A 23,275-nucleotide genomic window follows, 5' to 3' on the forward strand; every position below is an offset into this window, starting at 1 on the left:
CACCTGCTCACAACTATTACCCCAGTGTAAACATGGCCTCTGATCGAGCTCCCTCATTAATCATGGAGGCCACAAGGTAGGCTTGGTAAAAAAAAAAAACGTTTGAAGACCACTCTGCTGGAAGCACATGCACATGCACATAGCTCTCAACTCACACGCTTTTGGCGGGTGTCACCCGCCTTGTAAACAGCTGACTCACCCGTCAAGCCGCCTGCACGCCCACTTGTTTCAATGGGCCTCTCACCCGCCAAAAATAAAATCGGGTGTTTTCACCCAAGTGGTTGAGAGCTATGCATGCATGCAGACAGGGGCCTTATGTCAGGCACTACCTTAGAGCATATCGTCATTGTGCCCCCCTCCCCCCCTCGCCCCACAAAGTGGCACTCACCCCCGTACAATCCTCCGTTCCGGTCTTGTCACAAAGGCGCACGTCGCAGAAGATGTGAAATGTAGAATAGCTCTGGAAGGCGAACATGTCGACGCTAAACAGTACTTCAAGGGACACACCATTGGCCTTCACAGTAGTGGAAACGTCGTTTGGAGCGGAACAGCTGTTGAGAGAAGAGCCAATACTGTGAGAGTACTACTGGTAATGTCCCAAACCCTCAGGGTCTGGACAGGTTTCAAATTCCACACTGCCACAGCTTCAGGGCCCCAACCCCCACTGTTTACCATCAGCCATTTTACTTTGCTGTACTATATTGCAGATGTGTGGTCTTCTTTGGGTAGGCCCCGCTGTGTTTGTGGGGAAGTTGGGTTTTATTTTAATATTTAGGGCAGACTACATGGTGGAGCAGGAGGAGGGGAGAATGAAGGGTTCCCACAATACTTTGCTCGGCTGGTGCACACTGTGGACTGTAGGAGTAGCGGAGTGGTTTGCACTGGAGGTTTTTCTAGCGAGGGCACCGGTGCAAATGTCATGTTTGCACTGGAAATGGAAGCAAAAGGCCTTGTGTGGCAGGCATAACTTCCCAACTGTTGCACCAGGAGCATATGTGTTCAGCAAAAATGAAACCACCAAAAACATAGCTCTCAACTCACCCGCTTTTGGCGGGTGTCACCCGCCTTGTAAAGAGCTGACTCACCCGCCAAGCCTCCTGCACGCCCATTCATTCCAATGGGCGCCTCACCCGCCTAAAACAAAATCGGGTGATTTCACCCGCCTTTGCAACATAAATGGTTGAGAGCTATGCCAAAAATGGGGTTTGTTGTTAACGGAAATGCATTTTGTTGTTGATATTGAAAGTGCCAAAATAAAACAGTGGGGGGAGGAGTAGGGTTTGTGTTGTTGGGATGGGGGTGGGAACAGGGACGTAATTTCACCAAAATGCCAGGGGTAGTGGAAGTGACATCACATGACCCTTGACCTCTGAACACATCACAGGAAGTGATGTCATTTGGCCCCACCCCAAAGTGATATCACGGGAAGCAATGAAACACAACCTTTCACCCCTTGACAACACAGGAAGTGGCATCACATAGCATTGTTCCTACACACGACAAATATGGTTACGATATCAGTATAATATGATAGACATTTCATACAAGAATGGATCGTCATATGTTTCGTTAAGATCAGTGTATATAGGCCCATATTACCAAATGACTGTGAATGCAAGCAGACGTCCATGGTCAAATGATAATGATGTGTTGTTAGATAGCACTTAGGCTTAAGCGCTTTATATAGAACAAATATACATACAATATCACCCAACCTATGTTGATACTCATTTATCGACCTCAGAAGGATGAAAGGCTTAGTTGAGGTATTTAAGAACCGACTAAATCAGTGACTCGCCCTCTGAAGTGTGCCTGAAATAAACTTTTAATGAGTCTAGCAATTATTTTATAGAGTTCCAGAAAGACACATTATTTGGTATTCCTATTCTTTCTTATTTAGGGACACTGCTGAAAGTGTTAGACTTGTGGACACCTGTATTATTATTTTTTTTTAAAGAGGCCTGAACAAGAAACCCAGTCACTCCAGAAGCAAAGAGCCACATGGCGCTGGCCACAGCCCAGGAGCTTACAGTAAAAGAATTTTTTTTTTAAAAACAATTTTTTCCTTTTTTTCGGGGTAGCAAGGGAGACCTCAGGGGTCGCTGTTGTGACCCCTGGCATCCCCTAAATGACGTGCCTGGGTGGGAAGTGGGACTCTACGGGGAGGAAAGGGGGTGAGGAACCCCTGAGTAAAAACAAAGGGAATTGGTACTTGAAAGCCAATCCAAATTGGTATGGAAAAATCAGAGAAAAATATAATTTTTCAAAACACACAGGTCTAACATAGTAATGAATTAATCGAATGTAATCTGTTATTACTGGCCATTAGGAAAACTAACAATGCCAATTCCTGACATGGTGGAACATAGCAATGCAGTTAACTGGGCATCATAGATACTGCCATTGTTTACCATTGGGCACTGCCATTGCCGTCTCGGTAGGATAGCTCAGCGGCAACGCGCTCACCTTGGAAGTAAGACGACGCTGAGCAACACAGGTCCGCGCTTAGAAACCTCTGGGTATTAATCGTGGTATAAATAACTAATTATAATACACAAGACATAGATAAGGAAGGGAGGGGGAGAGTGGGAAGGAAATGTAAACAGACAGGCAAATAGAAAGTGCCATTTTTTATTAATTGGGGTAATTGTTTGTATCATTAGTCAAACACATAATTTACATTTCTTGCCATAATAAAAAGTAAGAATATGTTTTATTGGGCACTATTGTCAGTGTTTACTACTCAAAATAGTAGCAATTGCCAAAGCGTGCTGCTGAACATAATGAGCACTGTTTTTTTTTTCCACTTTATTTTTTATTGAAATTTTGAGCAGAAGAAAAACAAGTTCCCCAGAGGTCATATAACAAAAAAAACAACAAAAGAATATAACCATCAACTAAACCCTTCCGCTATATCCCCTCTCTAACCCTCCCATTCCCCCCCCCCTTAACCCCTGTAGATAGACTAGCTAGGCCTCCGACAGTCCTTGGTGCTAGAGACTGAGAGTAGGGACAAAACACATACATAGCAGTACATTTGGGCCAAGCTAATGGCGGAGTCCCCGCAACCATGCAAGCCTGCTTCCGCCGGTAAAAGCTTCAGCAGCCCCACGACATGATACAGAAAACCACAAAACAGATCATAGTTTCAAGGCTTCACAGTCCGCAGTGAGTATAACCACAGTCCATTCCTGCAAAAAAGATGACATAGAATCGTTGGCAATAGCAGAGAGTTTCTCGTACTCAAAAATAGCAATTAACTTGGTAAACCAAGTCTTGGAAGGCGCTAGCGAACTCTTCCGCTTCTGAGCCAGAGCCAGCCTCCCTGCTCTCAACATGGCCCCCATTACCCTCCAGAAGGAACCCACCTCTTTATCAGGTAGGGGAGCGCCCAGAAGAACCTCGAGCAGGGAGGGACATGTTCCCAGGATATCTTTAATCCAGCTGAGCACCTCCGTCCAATATAACCGGATAACCGGACACTCCAACCACATGTGAAACCAAGTACCTTTATTGAAACACAATCTGGGACACCATGGGGACACTTCTACAAACATCCTAGACAGGGCAACCAGAGAACGATGCCAGGAGTGCAAAATCTTAAAATTATGCTCCATTGCCGCCGTGTAGAGCCCGCCAAGAAGCACTGACCTAAAGCCCAACCGTTCCTCCCAGATACGCTTAAACGACTGCCTACCCACTAGGTTAGAAGACATGAGCACATTATAAATCTTGGAGAGGGATCCCTTCCTAGACTTGGCTTCCGCAAAAATCCTCTCAAAAGGAGTTAAAGGGCGCGATAAATCAGCCACCCACCGCGCTTGGGTGAGGATTCCCTTAAGTCGCAAATACTCAAAGACCGAGAGTGGCTTGTCCCCAAACACCTCTGCCATTTGGGTGTATTCCATGAAAGACCCTTCAGTAAACAACTGAGAAGCCCTTTCCAACCCCTGATCTGACCAGACCTGCGTTTCCCGGAACCCCTTCGCGCCCAATTCGATCGGGGGACCCCACAAAGATGACAGGGGGGAGGGCCAAGAGGAAATTCTATTATCTCTAGAAGGCTTCCAAACCGACCACAAGACAGCGAGAACAGGTTGCGATTTAATGGGCTTTGAGTTCGGGGGAGCCCACTAAAGGTCCCTAACGTTTCTCGGATGGACTTGCCATACGTCCAGTATGTCCGCAGGTCATCCCTCAAATGCTCCAACATGACTCGCAATTGAGCCGCCTTAAAATACCCTCTAAAGTCAGGGAACCCAAAACCACCAAAGGACTTGGGAAGAGTCAAGGTAGCCAAACTAACTCTGGGTCTCTTCCCATTCCAAATGAAATGGAGGATACGCGATTGCAATGCAGCAAAGAAGGAATCCGGCACCAGACATGGAAGAGACATAAAAAGATAGAGGAGCCGCAGGAGAGTATTCATTTTAACCACCACCATACGCGCAAACCATGAAAGGGTCAAGGGGGCCCACCTTAAGAGATCGCCCTGGATTTTTGCCTGGAGAGAAGGGAGGTTTAGCTCAAACATTTTACCTAGATCCCTGGGAATATCGATACCCATATACCTGGTATACACACGCTCCACACGCACCCCATATACTTCTTCTCTTCCCTCAATTTCAAAATCCACCCCCCCATGGGCATAATGCATGACTTGGACAAATTGACCTTTAACCCCGAGAAGGACCCGAAACAACGAATCCGACCCAACAACTGCGGGAGAGTCACATGGAGACCTGTCAGGTACACTAAAATATCATCCGCAAACAAGGATAGTTTAAATTCATGGTCTCCACACTGTACCCCCGTAAGGCCTTCATCAGCCCTGACTGCAATGGCAAAAGGTTCCATTGCCAATGCATACAACAGAGGAGAGAGGGGACACCCCTGACGCATGCCCCGAGAGAGCGAGAACACCCTAGCTGAGGGGCCATTGTACAGAGCAGCAACCCATCTACAAAAATTGTCCCCAAAGCCCATTTTCCATAACACCCTCCCCATGTAAAGCCATTCTACACAGTCGAAGGCCTTCTCAGAGTCCAGAGACAAGAGATAGTCCTCCAAATTCTGCTTCGACGCCTCATGCATTAGCCCCAAGGTCTTCCTCACATTATCCGTCCCCTGGCGACCGGAGATGAAACCAACCTGGTCGCCATGAACCAGGGAGGGAAGAAATTTAGATAGCCTATTCGCTAAGAGCTTAGCCAAAATCTTAACATCTACGTTAAGGAGGGAAATGGGTCTATATGACTGACATCGCGCGGGATCCTGCCCATCTTTCGGTAATACTACAATAAAAGCTGACATCATTAAGTGGGGCAAGGAACCAGATTCCAAGGCGGAGTCAAACACCTTAGCAAGAAATGGGGCTACCACAGCACGGAATGTTTTATAAAACCGGACAGTAAAGCCATCGTCTCCTGGAGCTGTGCCACTCTTCAAGGAGGAGATAGTGTCAACCACCTCCTGGGGAGAGACTGGGAGCTCCAACACACCAACGCCCCCAGCAGAGAGACGAGGAATACGCAGTGATTCCAAAAATTGGTCTACATCAGCCCCGTCCCCTGAATATTCAGTCGAATAAAGACCCTTGTAATAATCCCCAAACTCTGCTGCTATCTTATCATCTTGCAGAACCCCCTCCCCCGTCCGACCTGTAATTCGATTTACCCTCCTGCGGTTTCGCAGCTCCCTTAGGCGCCACGCCAGGATCTTATCTGCCTTTTCCCCCCGCTCCACATACCGCTGTTTCAAAAATGACAGCTTTCTTTCCGTTTGTCCCACGAGCAAGGCAGACAATTTAGCCTTGAGGTTCTGAAGCTCTTCCCATTTTCCCGGGGCCATCTGAGACTTCAGATTCCCTCCCAGCTGAATGGCAGCAATTCGCTCCCTCAACTTAAGTTCCTCACTGCGCCGCTCCCTCTTTCTTCTTGCGCCCATCTCTATGAGTACGCCCCTCACTGTGGCCTTAAATGCATCCCTCACTGCCAGGACATCCACCTCCCCTGTGTCGTTAAGAAGGAAATATTCATTAATTGAGCCCAAAAGAGACTCCTTGAGCTCCTTATCTAACAACAACGTATCATTACATATCCACCGAGCCCCAGTCGGCGTCCGCGGGGGGACCCCTAATGTGACCCAAACTAAATCATGGTCGGACCAGGACAACCTCCACACCAAAGTTCGAGACACTTTCCCGAAGCGTTGAATCCACTAAGATGAGATCTATCCTAGAGAACGCCCCGTGTACCGTAGAGTAAAAAGTGAAAAGAGGGTTGCGGTTCCCCTCAACGGACTGCACATCTACCAAGCCCAACCCCTCATTAGGCCGTCGAAATGAGTCTGCCATTTTCCACTGAACCCGCTGGTCTTGGCAGGAAGAAAGGGACTTCCTATCCCTATCCGGCCAGAGAACCATGTTAAAATCCCCACCCATTATCAAAGCACCCTCTGCAAAACCCTGAATCGACTCCCCCACCTTTTCCCAAAAGCGATCCTGTGCCTCATTTGGGGCATAGACCCCTACCAGGGTAATCAAACTGCCTTTCACTGACCTCTTGACCATAATGTAGCACCCCTCTGAGTCAGACCTATGAGCCTTTGGGATAAAAACAGCCTAGGGGGAAATCAACAAAGCAACTCCCCGCTTCTTCGCCACATACGAGGAATGGAACACGTGTTGAATGGCTTTAGCTCAAAACAATGGTTCCCTTCCCCTAACCCAGTGGGTTTCCTGCACAAAAAAGAAGTGCAGCTTAAGCCTAGTGAGTTCCCTCGCCACCAGAGACCTTTTCGTAGGAGAGTTCAATTCCTGCTCATTCAGGGACCCCACCAACAACCTCTGCATAGAATCATCCATTAGATGGGCCATAAGAAGCTTCCCCCCCTCTTGAGGGCCACACCTGATTGTCTGCACCTCCAGCTCACACGCACCAAGGGAGATCAACAAAAGACCTATGTAACCCCTTCTCCACAGAGAGCCCAAAAACCCAAGACACACCCCCAAAACCAAGAAAACAAAAACCAGACCCCCCTATCCCACCCAAAACCACCCCAATAACACCGGCTCCCTGTCACTCCCACCACCCCACCTCTGAGCGCCTGGATAGACTGCGACATCTCACCGCCGCACTACCAGGCCACCAGAGATCGCCTCCACCCGGGCGCTGCACACATCATGTTAGCAAATAACATATTGAGCCCCCGTCCCTAATCAAGAAGCGAGCCCCAAACACCACCCCCTGTATATGCCACCCCCCCGGCCCGAGACCCCATCATAAGCTTGGAACAAAACAAAGAACCAGTAACACAGGAGGCGGCCAAGGCCAGAACAAGACCAGCCAGATGGCCCCATAAAACTCCCCACAACAACCAGCACAGAAAGCTTCACCAACAAAGTGAAGGCGTCGGCTGCTTTGGGGATGGGGGCGCCACTCTCCTGAATTTCCTGTGCCATCGCACACAACGCCGACCCACAAATTCCGATGGGCCAGGGCGGTCCCCGTCTGACCTCTTCCCCCTCCCTGCATCGCCCTTAGAAGGGGCATCTCCCAAGAGTTCACGAGAGACTCGCTGAATGTCAGTTTCAGATGAGAGAGAGTATTTATAACCATCTAGCTCAAAGGCAAGGGAAAATGGGTGGCCCCATCTATAACGTACTCCCTTGGATTGTAACCACCTCATCAAGGGGCCGCAAAGGCGCCGTCGAGCAAGGGTGAGCACCGACAGATCTTGATAAATCCTGATTTGCACACCTTTCCAGTCGATAGGGCCCTTCTTACGTGCTAAATCCAGGATCTTGGCGTTTTCAGCAAAGTAGTGAAATTTCACAAGGACCGTACAGTGCTCACCCGCGTGCCACCCCCCCTGCCCCATGGGCCCTATCGATTGTGGGCTTGCTGGTATTTTCGCCATCAAAAAGGCTACTTACAATCGCCTTGATCCCTCTCACAATGTCCGCCTGAGACTCCCCCTACAATTCTGGCATACCAAAGAACCTTAGATTAGAGTGCCGTTCCCTATTTTCTAAGTCGTCCAGTTTAAGGGTGACCTTCTCCTCCCACCTCTCAAGCTCAGCCAGCCTCATATCGAATTGCGTCTCAAAAAGGTCTGCCGAGGTCTGGTTGGCCTCAAGGGCCTGAACACGATCTTCCACGGTGTCAAACTTCTTGTCCAGAGAATCCAGGCGTTTGTTGACATGAACTCTAAAGCCTCGTATCTCCTCCATCAGGGCCGCCATGTTACGGCTCACTGACAGAGCCTCAGACGCCTCCAACTGGATCCCCGCCTGCATGACGGCGTCCTCCCCCTTCTCTGCCACCACTCTCCGATAATTTTGCAGGGCCTGCGCCAAGTCCATTCAAGGGGGATCATGAGGGCACCCCAAACAGAATAACAGGAGACCTCCTGGGGAGGTAATGCTAGGGCCCACGACCTGGCCTTGGAGGCCTCTCCCCTCTAGCTGGGCGCAGATAAACTTACAGCCACAAACAGACTGCTGTTTCGGCCCAACTGACAGCCAACGTATTTCACCCCCAGAAAAGGAGAAAGAAGCCTGTCATACCATCTTCACTCTTCCTGGCTGACTGGGAACAAGAATATATATACTCCAACTTATAATCACCGCACAGGTAACACAATATACAGAGGAAGGTGTCTTTGTGCGAGCTGCAGTGCACAAGGAAATGAAACGTTTTCTGCTTTCAAACAGGAAGGAGATCCGTGCCGTGATGTCCTTTGTTCCGTAGCAAACAATTGAAAGACAATGAAGAGCTCCTTGAGAGGTTTGCTGTGAGCGACTTACCAGCTATTTAAGTGCTCTTCAAGTCATGCGGGCTTTAGCAACATACATGCAGCCTGAGAGTTTGTAACACGAGGACAACGTATTTCAGGACAAATCGCACAACTTTAGGAAAATGGCTCACCAAACATGACCCCGTGTCCAGCAAATGTCCAGCCCAAACAGGACTTCGGGGGGGGAGGGAGGGAGCAACTCGCCATCTACAAACCTCCACGGGGCACCTATACCTGGTGCACTCCGGCTCCACTCACCGCCACAGCCCAGGCCGAGCCTCCGGGTAGCCCTCCTCCGCCCCAACAGAACACTGCAGCAAAATAGTGGGAGCCCTCCCGGACACAGCTGAGGAGGCCTCCGTGCCTCGCCGGACGCTCACTCCGGGGTGCTTACCGCACCGGGGCTCGACCCCAAGTCCGGCGGCTCGCTCCAACAACTACTGCTCTTACTCCTCGAGGAGGCGGGAAGGTAACCGCTGCTGCTGATCTCTCTATCCCGGTCCCTGCCGCGGACCCAGCTCCAGAAGTGCACCGAGCGCTCTCCGCACCGAAGCGCTCAATACTCTGCTCCACTGGTCGCCGCAGGACGCCTCAATGGGGGGGGGCAGAAAGGTCACCACCGCCCCCGACAACACCGCTCCCGCCCCGCAGTCCGGGCCAAGAGCGCACCTCCGGAGCTGCACCTCCCCCACCGCAGGGCAGAAGTTTCCTGTGCGGCACGCCCACCAGGGACGACAACAGGCCACAGACACCACCGTCCCAACTCCGGTCTCCCAGGGCCGGTGGACTCCGGGACCACTCTCCGCAGGCTCACTCCAGGTTCGGTCCTCCTTCAAGGGGGTCCAAGACGAATTTCAACAGGTCTCGGGGGCTCAATTCCCACAGATTTTGCGCCACGGGATGGAGACCGGCCGAGAAACGATAGCACATCTCGGCGCCCCCTGGCGGCTCCATACGGAGCACTGTTAATATACATGATTGCCCATTATGAAAACAGGGTGCATATTGTATTTGGGTCATTGTAAGAAATTCATTTCATGGTAAACATGTCAATGTCTTCTTCAGAATGTTGGTGCACATGCTAAGTCTATACTGGCGAAGTGCATTCTTGGCAGTGTGCTCTGGGTATAACAGGAATTGGTCTTGGGAGGATAAGTCAGCTGTAAGGTGCTCGCCTTGGAAGCAATACGCTACGGAGCAACATAGGCTCGATCCGCGGGTCCGCGCTTAGAAACCTCTAGGTATTAAGCTTGTTATAAATAACCTATCATATCATATCATGCATGGCTGATTAATGTGTGAAGTGACAATGTGCATCAAATGGCCATTATGAAACCGAGACATAGATATTAGTGGTGGCAATGGAAATTGACAAAGCATACCAACCCTGGCATGCGTAAAACAGTGTGAAAAAAGAATAAGTATTCAACAAAACATTGTATTGTAGTGTCATTGGAGAGGGAAGAGATGATAATAGGTAGGACGGAATAGATAGAGTAGATAGAATAGGTGGAATAGATGATATAGATAAAATGGATGGAATAGATGACATAGATAAAATTGATGGAATAGATGATATAGATAAAATGGATAGAATAGATAGAGTAGACGAAGTAGAAGAAATGGACGGAGTGGACAGAATGAATGGGGCAGAATGGAATGAGTGGAACCTGTTTGAATTCGCCCCGCACGTTGTATCACTGTGCACCCTGTTCCCCATGTTGTTGCTATATATCTGTATCCCCCTATATATGCTATATATCCGTATCCCCATATATTTCTGTATACCTGTATCGACCCCTGTCCCTATATATCTGTATTCTGCTATGTCCCCACCATCCTGTTCATGTGCCTGGTCTCGGGCGCTTTACAGATAACCACCATATCAGACCACTACGCTTACTCTCTACTATACACCAGCATTCAACTAGAACACAGCTATACCCCTGATTAATTCGGCCCAGCTGTTCACATACGAATACAACCCCATGAACACCTCATCACCCTAATAAAAAGCAGCTAGCCGAGAACATTCAACTGATATTGTCAGCACCTCACCTATCGCTAGGAAGCAGCCACCATTGGACTATTATGCCACCTGCACACATATCCGGTGCGCTCACGCACCATACAACACCATCTCTCTCTACTGACCTGAACTACGGTTCCGAAGGGCGTTCATCCTACCAGCGCTTTGAGGTCATACCAATGATATATAAAGTGCTATATAAATGGCAAGTAACATAACATAAACCAGAAGCTCTACTAAAAAGTTTGGAGCAATAATCAAGATGAGAAAGAAAAAGAGAGCTGATAAGTAGTTTGGTAGCAAGAAAAGACAGAAAGAGCAAGTTTTACGGATATTACAGAGGTGAAAAATACAGGATCGAGCAGTGACAAAGATATCGAGAGAAAAGGAGAGTATAAGATCACAAGTGACAACCAGTTTGCAATGAGAAAGGAAGAGCAGAGATGGAGGAAAAGGGACAGCAGGCAGAGGGAGGTGAGGGCGAGGGAATGACGCAGTTTGAGAAGCATTAAGATGTAAAAGGTGTAAATGCATCCAGGACAGAACAACAAGAAGAAAACCCAAATGAAGAAGTAATAGTTGGATGAGGAGTAGTATTCAGATAGAAGAGAAGTGAAGCCCTGAGGAACACCAAATTGCAAGTAAGTAGCCCTGTGATACTTGTGCTCAAGGCAGGACTACCGATCTGTGTTTTTGCATGGACTACAGGATCCAAAAAATAGGTCACCAAAACTGAAGGATGGGGAGCATTTTGAAAAATAAAAACATGCTGGGCCTTAGAAGTGGCTGAATGAAAATTTACCAAATGAGTGCTGAAAGGAGCGATTTGCATTTTTCATCAACCGCAGCCAGTAGGGATGACGTGAGATGAAAAACTCTCTTGGACTTTTTTAGAAATTGTTAATGCGGTACTGGTTGGAATGGAAAGGATAATGAGCACCGTAATGGGACAAAACAGCTGCATTCACTTCCAGTATGCTGGCATCACCAGAAGTCTGGACTTGTCATTCAGTCTAGTCTTGCTGTTTATCTTCATGTAAATGGGTCAGTGGAGTTATGGCCTTTTTTATTTTATAATTTTTCCATTTATTTATTTGCCTTATGGTTAACAGATTAACCTTTAGCAAAATACAAAATACTTTAAACACCATACAAAAAAGTAATGCAATACATATATTTACACTACCTTTAACACAAAATCAATAACATTTAAAACCCTAATACATAAGGATATTTCATTTGAGTTTATAATTCGATTCCAAACATAATCTTGCGATAATAGTACATTGTGTACAAAAAATCTAGTTAACAGTTGTTTTCCTACAGGTAACACATGTTCACATACTACTAACATATGTTTCAGTGTTTCAATCTCCATGATTTGTAACACAGCATATGGAAGATTCGTTTCAATGTGCTGACAGAAAATGTGGGTTGAGGGTAGGGCCAGTAACACATCTTCCGCAATAGCGCCTATATTCCTGAAAGTATTCTGCACACAGGGGCAACACAAAAACAATAAGAATGCTAACAAAGTCCAGAATTGGGCTGGGAAATGCTAAGACGACATATGTCAGATATGAGTCCTCCTAGTCAGGTTTGATTAGTCAGCAGTTTAGTCTTTAATGCCCCCTTTAACGAATTCTAGGTGTTTGAGATCATCAGGTAGTTTGCTCCACGGGATGGATGGGACCGTGAACTGCCAGTATTTTTGTCCCCATTTTTACTTTGTTAACCGACTTAGGTCTCAGGTTTGAATGGTTGATCCCAATAGTTGGAATGATAGGTGGAAAGGGATTAAGTACAGGCAACTTTGAATCGTATCCTTGGGTTGATTGGAGGCATTGGCCTATGGTGTTTTTTTAAATGTGGAGTGTTGTAATTGTTTCTCAGTAATACGCTTGTGCGACTGAGCGAGCCAGAACCAACCAAGGATGGATTGCTTCCCCTGACATTTTTTAAAATAAATAATCGTTTCAAATTGTGCATTTTACAGCATAATTTCAGTCAAAAATTTGATTAAAAAATCCAGTATTTAAAATTCGCCTTACCACAGTAAGAAAATTAGTTCAAATTGGCTGCACCAATGTATGTTAGTTCAGCCACATAGCATACTGCTCATGTTGGCTTTACCTATGATGCCCAATAAAAAATCTCATGGCAGTGTAACAAAATATGAGCAGATTGTCTGCACCAATGTGCGTCAGTACTGTCACTTAACAATACTCATCATGTTCGCTTTACCCTTGATGCCCACTTGAAAATGACATACCAGAGTAAGAGAATATGCCCACACCGGCTGCACCAATGAAAACCAGTGTGGCCACATAAGAACACTGACCATGTTGACTTTACCCTTGATGGCTGGTAGAAAATGCAATACCACAGCAAGAAAATATGCACAGATTGACTGTAACAATGTAGGCCAGTACGCCTGTCTAAGAGCACTCATTTGTGCTATGTGTTCCTTTGCCCTTTCTCATGGGGATGTTTTCAAAGAGTGCAATAGGAGTTTACAAGACTGCCCATCTTAGAATGTTAACCTGTCTGATAAATCCAGGAAATGTGTCACTTCTCCCCAGGGTTGAGCCACCTTATTTGGGACTAGGCAGGTGAGCCTGCTATGTTTAACACCCCTTAGGGGACAGGGCAAGCAGGATCCCACTGGGGTGACTCCCCCAACGTGGTCAAGAAGTCCCCAGAACGGGTTTTTATTCCACTCTCCCTCACTCCCCCTCACTTCCACACCGATGTCAGCTAGTGTGGAAGTGTAGAGGAGAACGTTGAGTGCTGCTCTCTCCGATGTCATCCAGAGAAGGAACCTCCCACCCATAGGAGAGGAGAAACCCCGGCCACTCCAAGTGTGGGAAAACAGTACCGTTGACACGGGGTGCCGATTGTTAGTGATTTCAATCCAGCACCCCAACTAAGTCAATGCCTAGTATGGGATGCCCAATGGAAACCCTTATTTATATATTTTTATGTCAAAGTTTGTTTAATTCTGGATGATGTACCCTTATATAACGCCGCTCTCTTTGAATTCCCCCGGTCTCACTGAACCAAGAAATAGGTTTGTTTTGCAAATTACAAGATTTATTTCAAGAATTGAACAATATATAGATTACGCTTTTATGAATATGAATAATATCGGAATAGCACACTTATGAATATGAACAATGATCAGCAATGGGTAATATTACAATATCAACAATCTCTTTATTCAATTAGGAGTAGAAATAGGAAAAATAACGTAGCAGAGAATACTATGTATGGTTCAAGGAAATGGAAGGATAGGAGAGAATGCAACACAGAAGTAAGACTTGATATGACTTCATTCAAAAGACAATATAATCACTCTTTCCCCCTGTTATTACTCACTCCCCCCAGTATGCAATATGAAGAGGTGGAAGAGGGCACAGAGGTTTTAGGAATAACAGTCGATAAAGCAGTTTAATCCCGATTCCCCCAGCAAGCTTAGAGAGAACAGGAATGTTTTTAAAAACAGGACTAAATGCTTTTGAATGTGATATGTAATGTATGGAAAAATGCTAAAAATTACTTTAATTCGCTAAAGGAGATTCAGAGTTAGTGAGAGTTGCTTTGGATTGGGTCAGGTAAACACTAGCAAAGATTGTAGAATGATTAGCTGATGGAAAACGAAATTCAGCTATTTTGACATGTGGTGAAATTTAGCCAAATTGCAAATCTTGGCAACTTTTCCACGTGTGGGAAACGCAATTGCAGAAAAACTATAAGGCATATCGTTTTGGAGTTGTTAGAAAGCTGAGAATCTTAGCTTCAAAATGCCATTTAAATTTTGTTTCTAGGACATGCGGTTCAAATGTTAGAGAGGTTTTTGTGAAGGTCGATTTTTCAGAGACAGGGTCAAGATTCAAAATGACAGATTGCGCTTTAAAGATTCACCAACAAGGATAGGCATATACTAAGGGGTTATGAAGAAGCAAGACACTCAACGGGCAGCCACCAGAACAGCGGCGCCTCCGCTCTGATCTCTGTCCATCAAAACACTTGTCCCTCTTCAGAAAAATATCAGCGCAAAGATGATTATTGCTACATTATCAATTATCAAGGATTATGTGGAGGAGAGAAGAATTTAGAATAGACAAAAAGATTCAATAATGCAGTTATGGATAGGTTGGAATGGTTGGATTGGGTTACTTAAGACTAAGAGGTTGGCTATGGACCGTTCTACACTAAATACTTACAACTATGGCTTTGGAATGGAATGGGCCCGTCAAAGATCTGGTCAAGGGTTTGGCTGGGATTTGCTTGCCACCGGACAGGTCTGAGGCACTGGATTCTGCTCTCAGCATGGCACTCTGGTCTGCGCGGCCTCTTGAACTGGATCTGATGGGTTCTGGGTTACAGCTCTGCTCTGCGGGTCTGGATCTTGGTTCTAGCACGGGGTTCTTAGCTAGAACAGAAAAACGGCACAGCCAGGCTGTTGGATTTTTGTGCGGTGCCCCTTGGACGTTTAGGGGTTAGAATCAGGTTGCAAAATATTCTGAGGCCTGCTGAAAAGGGGTTCAGCTTCTTGGGTTAGGCCTCTCTGCTTCAAAGTTCTAGAGTTTGGTTCTAGAGTCTGGTCTCTGGATCGCTGTCTGGAGCCTGGATCTTCCTGCAGGGTGCTTCGCCAAGAAATCAGATGAGGGGTGGAAAAAGTGTGTGTGTTTCTGGGTCCTCAACAGTCCCTATTTATGTATTTCCAAAGTGGGTGGGGAGGCTGATTCTCTATGCCCAACCCTCTAAGGAACGGATAGGTCAGAGAATTTCCTGTCCCCTGATTTGAGAAAGGAGCAGTGTGTCATCCTGTTTCATCATGTGTCATGTTTATGGCTTAGGGAAAAACCCTCCACTTTGTGTCTGTACAGTATATCTTATTTTTCATGAAAAAACATATTTACAATATGCACAACTTGTTAATATTACATATACACATCACAGATTAATTGAGGCACGTCTCTGTTCAAGTCCCATGTTCCTACGAGCTTTGGTTCATAAATGACAACTTTTCACGCTTTTGGTGGGTTTCTCAATGTTAGTTCTGCACCAATTTTTATACATGCATACATATCCCATCTGGGCACATTTCTGTAATTTTTCATGTTGCTAACATAAACACCATGGCCACAATATGAATAAATTCCAGGGTTCAGCTTCAGAACATCGCACCGATTCCAGCTTAGTCTTAAACTGTGAGCGAATTTTTCATTTTAATAATCCCTAAATTTCATATTTTTGTCAGTTCAGTACACTTTGCTATAAGCATTTTTTTTATAAAACATACATTTAATCCAATGTCCAATCAACAATTTCAGTCTGGCCCGCCTCCAGAGCTGGGCTGATTCAAAGGGTCACATGTCCTGCCTTCCTGCCAGAGCAGTTTGTTGTCAGTCACACCTGAATTAGCATTCCTATTCAGCTCAAGGAATCCATTGTCTGCACACAGGGCAACAGGCCAGTGTGGCACTCCCTGTTCCTTTTCACACCAGCCTGCCATTCTCTTAGCCAAGGGCAGGGGGAAGTTTCCTTTGTTCAGGGAGAAGGTGTGGAATGTGTTTGAAGCACAGTGTGGGAAACTTTAACTCTTAAACCCAATGTCTGAAATTGTCTTACCTTAAAATATAACTCACATTTTTCACAAATACATCAACCAATTTCTTACTTCAAGCCTTTTCAGAATATAGTTTTGAATTGTATCCACCTCTTAGGCTTCTGATAGCAAGTCTTTCTTTGGCATAGTTTGAGTTCAATGTTCAACTTTACACAAAATTGGTTTTAAATCGCTGGCTTCTGACAGAGGTGAGTAACGGTACTACACCCATTTTTGACAGATTTCTTCCAGCAAGCAATCCTCAAAAGTGGACTTAGTTCAGATAACATATACTTCTGTGGACATTATATTTATGTGGATTCTTGCAGTATAATGATGTGGAACACCCAACAAGGGGGTTGGATCTTTTAGGTGGTGTGTGAGCCATGATTTTGCACATTTTTGACAATCAAGAAAACGGATTTCCAAACAGCTCTGTGTTTCTTTTTGGCAATCAGCATTGCTTTTTCAAGTGATTTCAGGCTACTTTGTGGGTAGCCCAATGGTGGGTTTTGGCAGTGGTCTCCTGTGTTACCACTGACATAGGCAAAAGTGGATGGCAGCCTATTTTTCAGATTTTTACTGTGCAATTTTGAGTGATTTTCAGCGAGCAGCATGCTTTCCGGCGGCCATTTCTGATGCTTCTGCTGCCAGCAATGCACAGTAATGTTGCAAGGCCTGGACCAGTCGGTTGAGACATCCCACAAGCCCCCCCTCTTGCGATTGTCGTTGATCGTCCATCAATGGAAACTCGCAAGACTGGGATGTCAGCCTCATCTCTTCTGATTCCACAAATGACAAGGTTCAGCCTCTTTTCCTCCATCAGGGGTGGATTGATCGGTTCTCCTCGCCAGTCCTGATGGGAGTATTGAGCGATACTCCGGGCTCCTCGGATCTTTGCTCCCGGTCCCCGGTTAATCGTCCTTGGTTAGTCTCCATGGTTTCCAATCAACTATAGGTTATCTCCTAGGATGACAAAGCAAAAACATATTTGTAGACATTTCCCCATCACTATTAATGTAGTGGGGCGGATACATACATTTGATGAATCAGGAGACATTTGCATTATTGTATTTTATAGGCTATATGTGGAATATTTTAGAGTTGGAATTTTATGGATCTGGAGTGGCCCCCTCTGGGGTTCCAGAAGACTCCTCCAGTTGCTGCAGAGTGTGCCTAGGATGGTAACACTTTAGTTGATTAATATGGACCCACTTATCTTCCCCTTCGCCAAACTACCTTTGGGGATGCGGATGTCATGATGCCTACCCCCGGGCATCCGGATCAAGTAAATCAGCCCCGGGTGCGGGCATCCAGATACTCATTAATACCCCAACAGCCCCGGCTGGGGGCTGTTTGGATTCAGTCCTGGCGCCATAGGCCAACGTGAGGCCTGGATGGGACTATTTTATTACAGGGACTATTTTTTACTTGGGTGTGGTTCTGGGGAACTTCTTACCTGGGACTACTTTGCAGGCTATTTAAACCACGCCCGAACAGCAGCTCATGCTTCATGTTATTCTGCATCCAGCAGCGTAACACTCACCGTGTCTGCAAGCCAGCATCCAGTCTTCTGCCACGCCCGCCTCGAATCCGGAGCTCCTAGACAAAAGGAAAAGAAAGGAGAAGAGGTTAGATCACTGACATTATTTGATTCCTTACCTGATTCCGGACCCAGCACATCTCCGAGCCTGGAAAGGACATTATTTCAGCACGCGTCGCTTCGCCAGCAGCAGCGCCGCGTTATACTCACCAGTCCACCGCATCTTTCAACCCGGCGCTGCCTCCATCATTTTCTTCGCAGAAACCCAGCACCTGGGGGGAAAACAAAAGGAATAACAAGGTGAGCCGAGAAAACCGACAAAGACAATCTCGTTGCCACCATAGGCTTACCTGCTTTACCACCGGAGGTATTATTCTTTAATTCGCCGCATCTTTCTATGCCGCACCTATAAAGGGAGAGAAAACAGCAAGTTAAACTCATGCAACTTTTACCGGACAGTGTTTGGTAATACAGACTCTTACCTGAACGCCATCAGCTGCCTCCAGGCAATATATTTTTTTTTTCTTTTTTTTAATTTATTGACATTTAGTTTGCAAAAAAAGAACAAACTTTTTAGTCATTCATTTCAGCTTCTAGCTCAACTTTTTCACAACGTTTCACACTATTTCTAGTAATTTCATGTCATCTTGTTAGAGATGCTGTGGTAGGATCATATCCATGAAGTTCACAACTGCGCAAGTCAGTTGGTTGTTAGTTCCTGAGATTAGGTAACTCCACCAGTCTCCCATGTTCCCATTTTTTGGTGCGTAACTCCCAAGATGAAGTGAACGGTGAGCTACTATTTTGGGACATCTTATTATCAGATGTTTACTTGTTTCAATACTTGTCGCACAGAAGCGACATTTGTCACTTTGCGTGTTCCCGTCTTTTCTTCTCCATAAAATCTCGTTGGTGGTGTAGAGGTTTAGATGTAATCTGAGGAACTGGTTCCGATGATACCGAGAAGGAAATTTGCTGAGGTACCTTGGTGGTTCACCTATTTTTTGACACGAGGTTCCCAAGTCAATTACCGATGATAGTTGGCTCCGTTTTTCTATGTTTGTTATCCAGTGCCAGTTCCTAAATTTGACTTTCGCCACTTGCGGAATTTGTAGGACTAGAGACAAACTTAGATCCGCTGCTTTTACAATCTTCAGTATTTTCTTCTCCCAGATGATTACTAAGAATGCTGATGGATCTGTGCTTTTTTCGTGTAGTATTTGATACGATTTGCAGTGGGCGTCAGGCGCATTTTGCGCAATACTAATTTTGGTTTCCACTGAACCATAGAATGTAAAGAGTCCAGGCCAAGTTCGTGTCTTACTGCCACCATGGATATACTTTGTGGGAGTTTCAGAATTTTTTGCCAAAACAGACCCTCTAGGATCGGCCAGATATTTTCATCAATATTCCAACCTGCTTCGGTTCCAAAACAGATCGCTGGCGCAACCTTTTGCAAGTAGAACGTTATTATAGGTTTGAGAGAGAAAAGCCCATAATTTGCGTGCAATTTTGCTCCTTGTTGTGCGAGGGTTTTCATGCGAGTTGTTATGTCATTTATCCAGCTCCATTCTCTTATCGAGATGCTAAAGGAGATTCCTAGATAGCGGATGGCTTCAACTTTAGCCAAACACTCATCTTGCACCATCCACTTGAAACACTTTTTCTTGATACCTGGATTTGTGCCTATTGCAATGATCTGGGATTTCCTCACATTTATTTCAAGCTGGTTTCCGACTAAATAGGCTTGCAGTGTCGTCAATAGTTGTTGGAGTCCAATTTCCGTTGAATCTAGAAGTACTACGTCATCGGCATAGATCACATGGCTTATGGGCTTGCCATTGATTTTAGGTGGAAAGGTCTTTGTTTCTTCAAGCGCCACTGGGAGGTCAGAAATAAAGAGTTTAAATAGTAAAGCGGCTAGAGGGCAGCCTTGTTTTACGTCTTTAGATGTTTTTATTTCATCAGACAAAGTACCTTCGGCATTTAGGCGCACTCTAATTTTGGTATTAGCGTATAATGCCATAAGTGGAGATAGTAAATCTAATGGGCAGCCCCAGTTCTTGAGTTTTTTCCACAGGAGTTCATGATTTATACTATCAAATGCCTGTTTCAGGTCAACAAACGCAAGAAAAAGTCTTTTTTTGCGTCGTAAGGTTTCCAATTTCGCTATGTTCAACAGTAGCAAGTTGAGCTCCACCCCGACTCCTTTTGTGAAGCCTGTTTGTCTTTCATCAATTATATTGGCACTGTTAGCCCAATTTGCGATTTTCTGCTGAAGAAAGGATGCAAAGATTTTCCCCATGGTATCCAATAGGGCAATTGGGCGATAATTTATTGAGTCTTCACGGTTGCCTTTTTTGAAAATTGGGACCACGACCGCACTCCGCCAGGAATCTGGGATTTTTGCTAATGGTGCTATTTGATCAAATAACACCTTAATAAATTTCGCCCAGTTTTCTTTGTTAGCTTTTAGCATTGAATTGGAAATGCCGTCGGGCCCTGCTGCTCTCGAGGTCTTTAGATGTTGGATAGCATTTTCAATGTCCTCCACGGATTCCGTTACTGACCAGTCACCAGGTTCCGTTATTATTGTTGGAATAATTGTTATATTTTGGTTATTAAAGACATTGGAGTAATGTTTTACCCACTCTGATCCACTTACTCCATTAGCTAACGCAAATGCCTGGGTTAAGTGATCTGAGTTGATAATTTGCCAGATGTTCCGGCTGTTGTTCTGAATAATTAATTGTAACTTATATTCAGCTTGTGATTGTAGCCGTATCTGGTTGAATGACTTTAACCAGTTTCAGTATTTCAAGCGCCTCTTGGTCGTCAGCAGATGTTGATTTGTTCCACCAGCTCTCTTTAAAAGCCTCAAGTCCTTTTTTAGGGATTTCTTCGCCTCGTTTAACACTGGGTCGAAGGGATGTTCACTCTTTGGTATTGTCAGATTGTGTTTATGAGCATTCTTGGTAAATTGCGTCAGCAAGGGTATGTAGTTAACTTCCACGTCTCTCATATTCATTTGAGTAACATTTTTTGTCAAGTTAGTGATTTGATTAGAGTTTATTCGTAGCCTATTTTGTCCTTGGTTTATACTTAGTGAACTTTTATATTTCAACTGTTTTGAGTTTTGTACATCCCAAAGAAGTATTAAAGCGTTATGATCGCTTTTTGCAGAATGCTTTATAGATAGCTTTTCAATATAGGTGTGTAGATTTTCAGATACCCATATATAATCGAGAGTTTTTTTTGATTCTCCACGGTGCCAAGTGTCTCCTGCAGGGATATCGCCTTTAGTGCATCCGTTTAGCATCATGCAATGGCGTTGTGTTAGTTCGTATTCCCACTTTGTCCCTCGGTCTGCTGTTTCAGTAGGCACTTTGGTCCTATCTTGGTTTTTGCGTACTTTAGCATCATCAAACCACGAGTAGTTCAGGTCGCCACATATTAGGATAAACGGATTGTCATAGTCATCTAGGCATTCATCAATTTGCGAAGTAATGGCCGCTAAATAAGTAGAATCCGTTATCATTGCCGGATTCCAATAGGTGTTTATGATCAGCATATGTTGATTGGTAATGTTGTCTTTGTTGCTGTTTTTCCTCTCTATAACTAGAGCCTGCACAAAGAGATTTGGATTAGACATTCTTATTACATTCCATCCTGCTGCGTTATCAATCATGGTTACTAAGCCGGAGAAGGGACGTCCAAATAAGTTTTTCCCGGCTGCATTTAGATAGACGGAATAACCATCGCTCAGGGGTGTATCTTGTAGCCATGTTTCCTGCAGACAGATTATTGTGCTTTTTTATCTGTTTAGGGCAGTGTCCTTGAAAAAGATGGGCAAAGCCACGAGTATTCCATGACGTTAGTAACTGGGCCAAGCTTCTTGACCCTTCTTTATCCTAAACGTTTTTCCTGGTGTTTCTTGAAACATTTATGGTGTCAGATTGTGCTTGCAACTCTTTCCAAAGTTCAACTCGATTCGCATTTTTTGTATTCATTGAGCATTTGTTGGTAGGAGGTGAGGATCTGTATGGGTTCACATCTTCGCAAATCGATAAATCGAAGCCAAAGAATAATAAATCATCCTTGGCATCGATAAGAGGTCTTGCAAGTTTTGTTGACTTCATATGAAGAATTACCCAGTCTGATCTTGCTTCAGATTTATATTCTACAATCGCAATATCATCAGATCTTATGTTGCGCAATTCCGGTATATAATGTAATAATCTCATTACATTTGCTCTATTGAGGTTGACTTCATTCTTATCTTCCAAGATGTTTTCCAGTTCCAATCTTACCCAATTGGGGTTCACAGACTCACGGGTGGATATTTTTTCCTTAGTTTTTCGATGCGATTGTTTTTGCAATTGTGTTGTTGTTTGTTTCGGGTTCAAAGTTGTTGTATTGGGATCAAATGATGTTACTGCTTTCCGTCTTACCCATGACGACTCCTCCTTATCAGTATGTGAGCTGTTTTTTTTTTTTAATACAGCTAGGTTTCTGGAAGGATTTTGTGGAGTGCTGTGCCGGTGTTGTTTTTTTTTTACCTATCTTCAGTTTGGCATCGGCATCATGAGGTATTTCTGGGCCGTATTCTGTTGTTTTCTCAGTGCCTTCCAGTGCGTCCTCGTCATCGATTTAATATGTAGATAGGTCGCATAGATCAATCGAAGTGGATGTATCATTAACAGACGAGGGTGACAAGGAATCACGTCCTCTTTTTATTGATACGTGCATGGATTTTTGTGGAATTTGATTGATGTTAGTATTGTTCTTCGACTTTTCTATAGCATTTGCAGCTGCAGTGGTTTTTGCTGCCTCTAGGCGCGGTGGAGTTGTCAGATTTCTAATAAACTTCTTTGCCTCATTTGATCGTGGTCTTTTTAGTGGGGGCCCTTTAGATGTAGTTTTTTGTGTTTTGATTAGTTTTCTTTTCAGCAAGGCCGGGTTTGCAGTTTTTGCTGTAAACGATTTTGCGCAACCAAAGAAAATTCCAAAGGACATTTTTGGTGCCACTAACGAAGGCTGTCCTTTAGACTCTTGGGGAACAGCTTGCTCTGAAAGTTCCCTTGGGTTATTGTTTTGTAAAAGAGAAGGCTCAACAGTTGGTTGTTGCGGAGTCAACAAATCATTTGCTGATGGCAAGGGCCTTTCATTTCCTGTACTTCTTCCTTCCTTTGGTTGAGGATTTTCTTTTACACCTTTTTTATCCTGATTATTTTTCCGATTGTTGGACTTTAATGATTTCTTTGCATCATGTGAATTTTCGGCATTTGCT

The 23,275-nt window shown here is 45.0% G+C and overlaps 1 protein-coding gene across 3 annotated transcripts in view; it reads right to left on the reverse strand.

Annotated features, from left to right (window-relative positions):
- The window catches only part of LOC138503199 (pancreatic secretory granule membrane major glycoprotein GP2-like), a 362,636-nt gene that overhangs the window by 54,384 nt on the left and 284,977 nt on the right, over positions 1-23,275 (reverse strand). For all 3 annotated transcript variants that reach the window (XM_069622755.1, XM_069622756.1, XM_069622757.1), the window contains one exon: positions 389-551. In XM_069622755.1, coding sequence (XP_069478856.1) covers positions 389-551 — 163 coding nt within the window. The remainder of the gene's footprint in view (positions 1-388; positions 552-23,275) is intronic.

Source organism: Ambystoma mexicanum, chromosome 11 (genome assembly GCF_040938575.1).
Source record: "Ambystoma mexicanum isolate Mex_15411 chromosome 11, UKY_AmexF1_1, whole genome shotgun sequence".
NCBI classification, from domain to species: Eukaryota; Metazoa; Chordata; class Amphibia; order Caudata; family Ambystomatidae; genus Ambystoma; species Ambystoma mexicanum.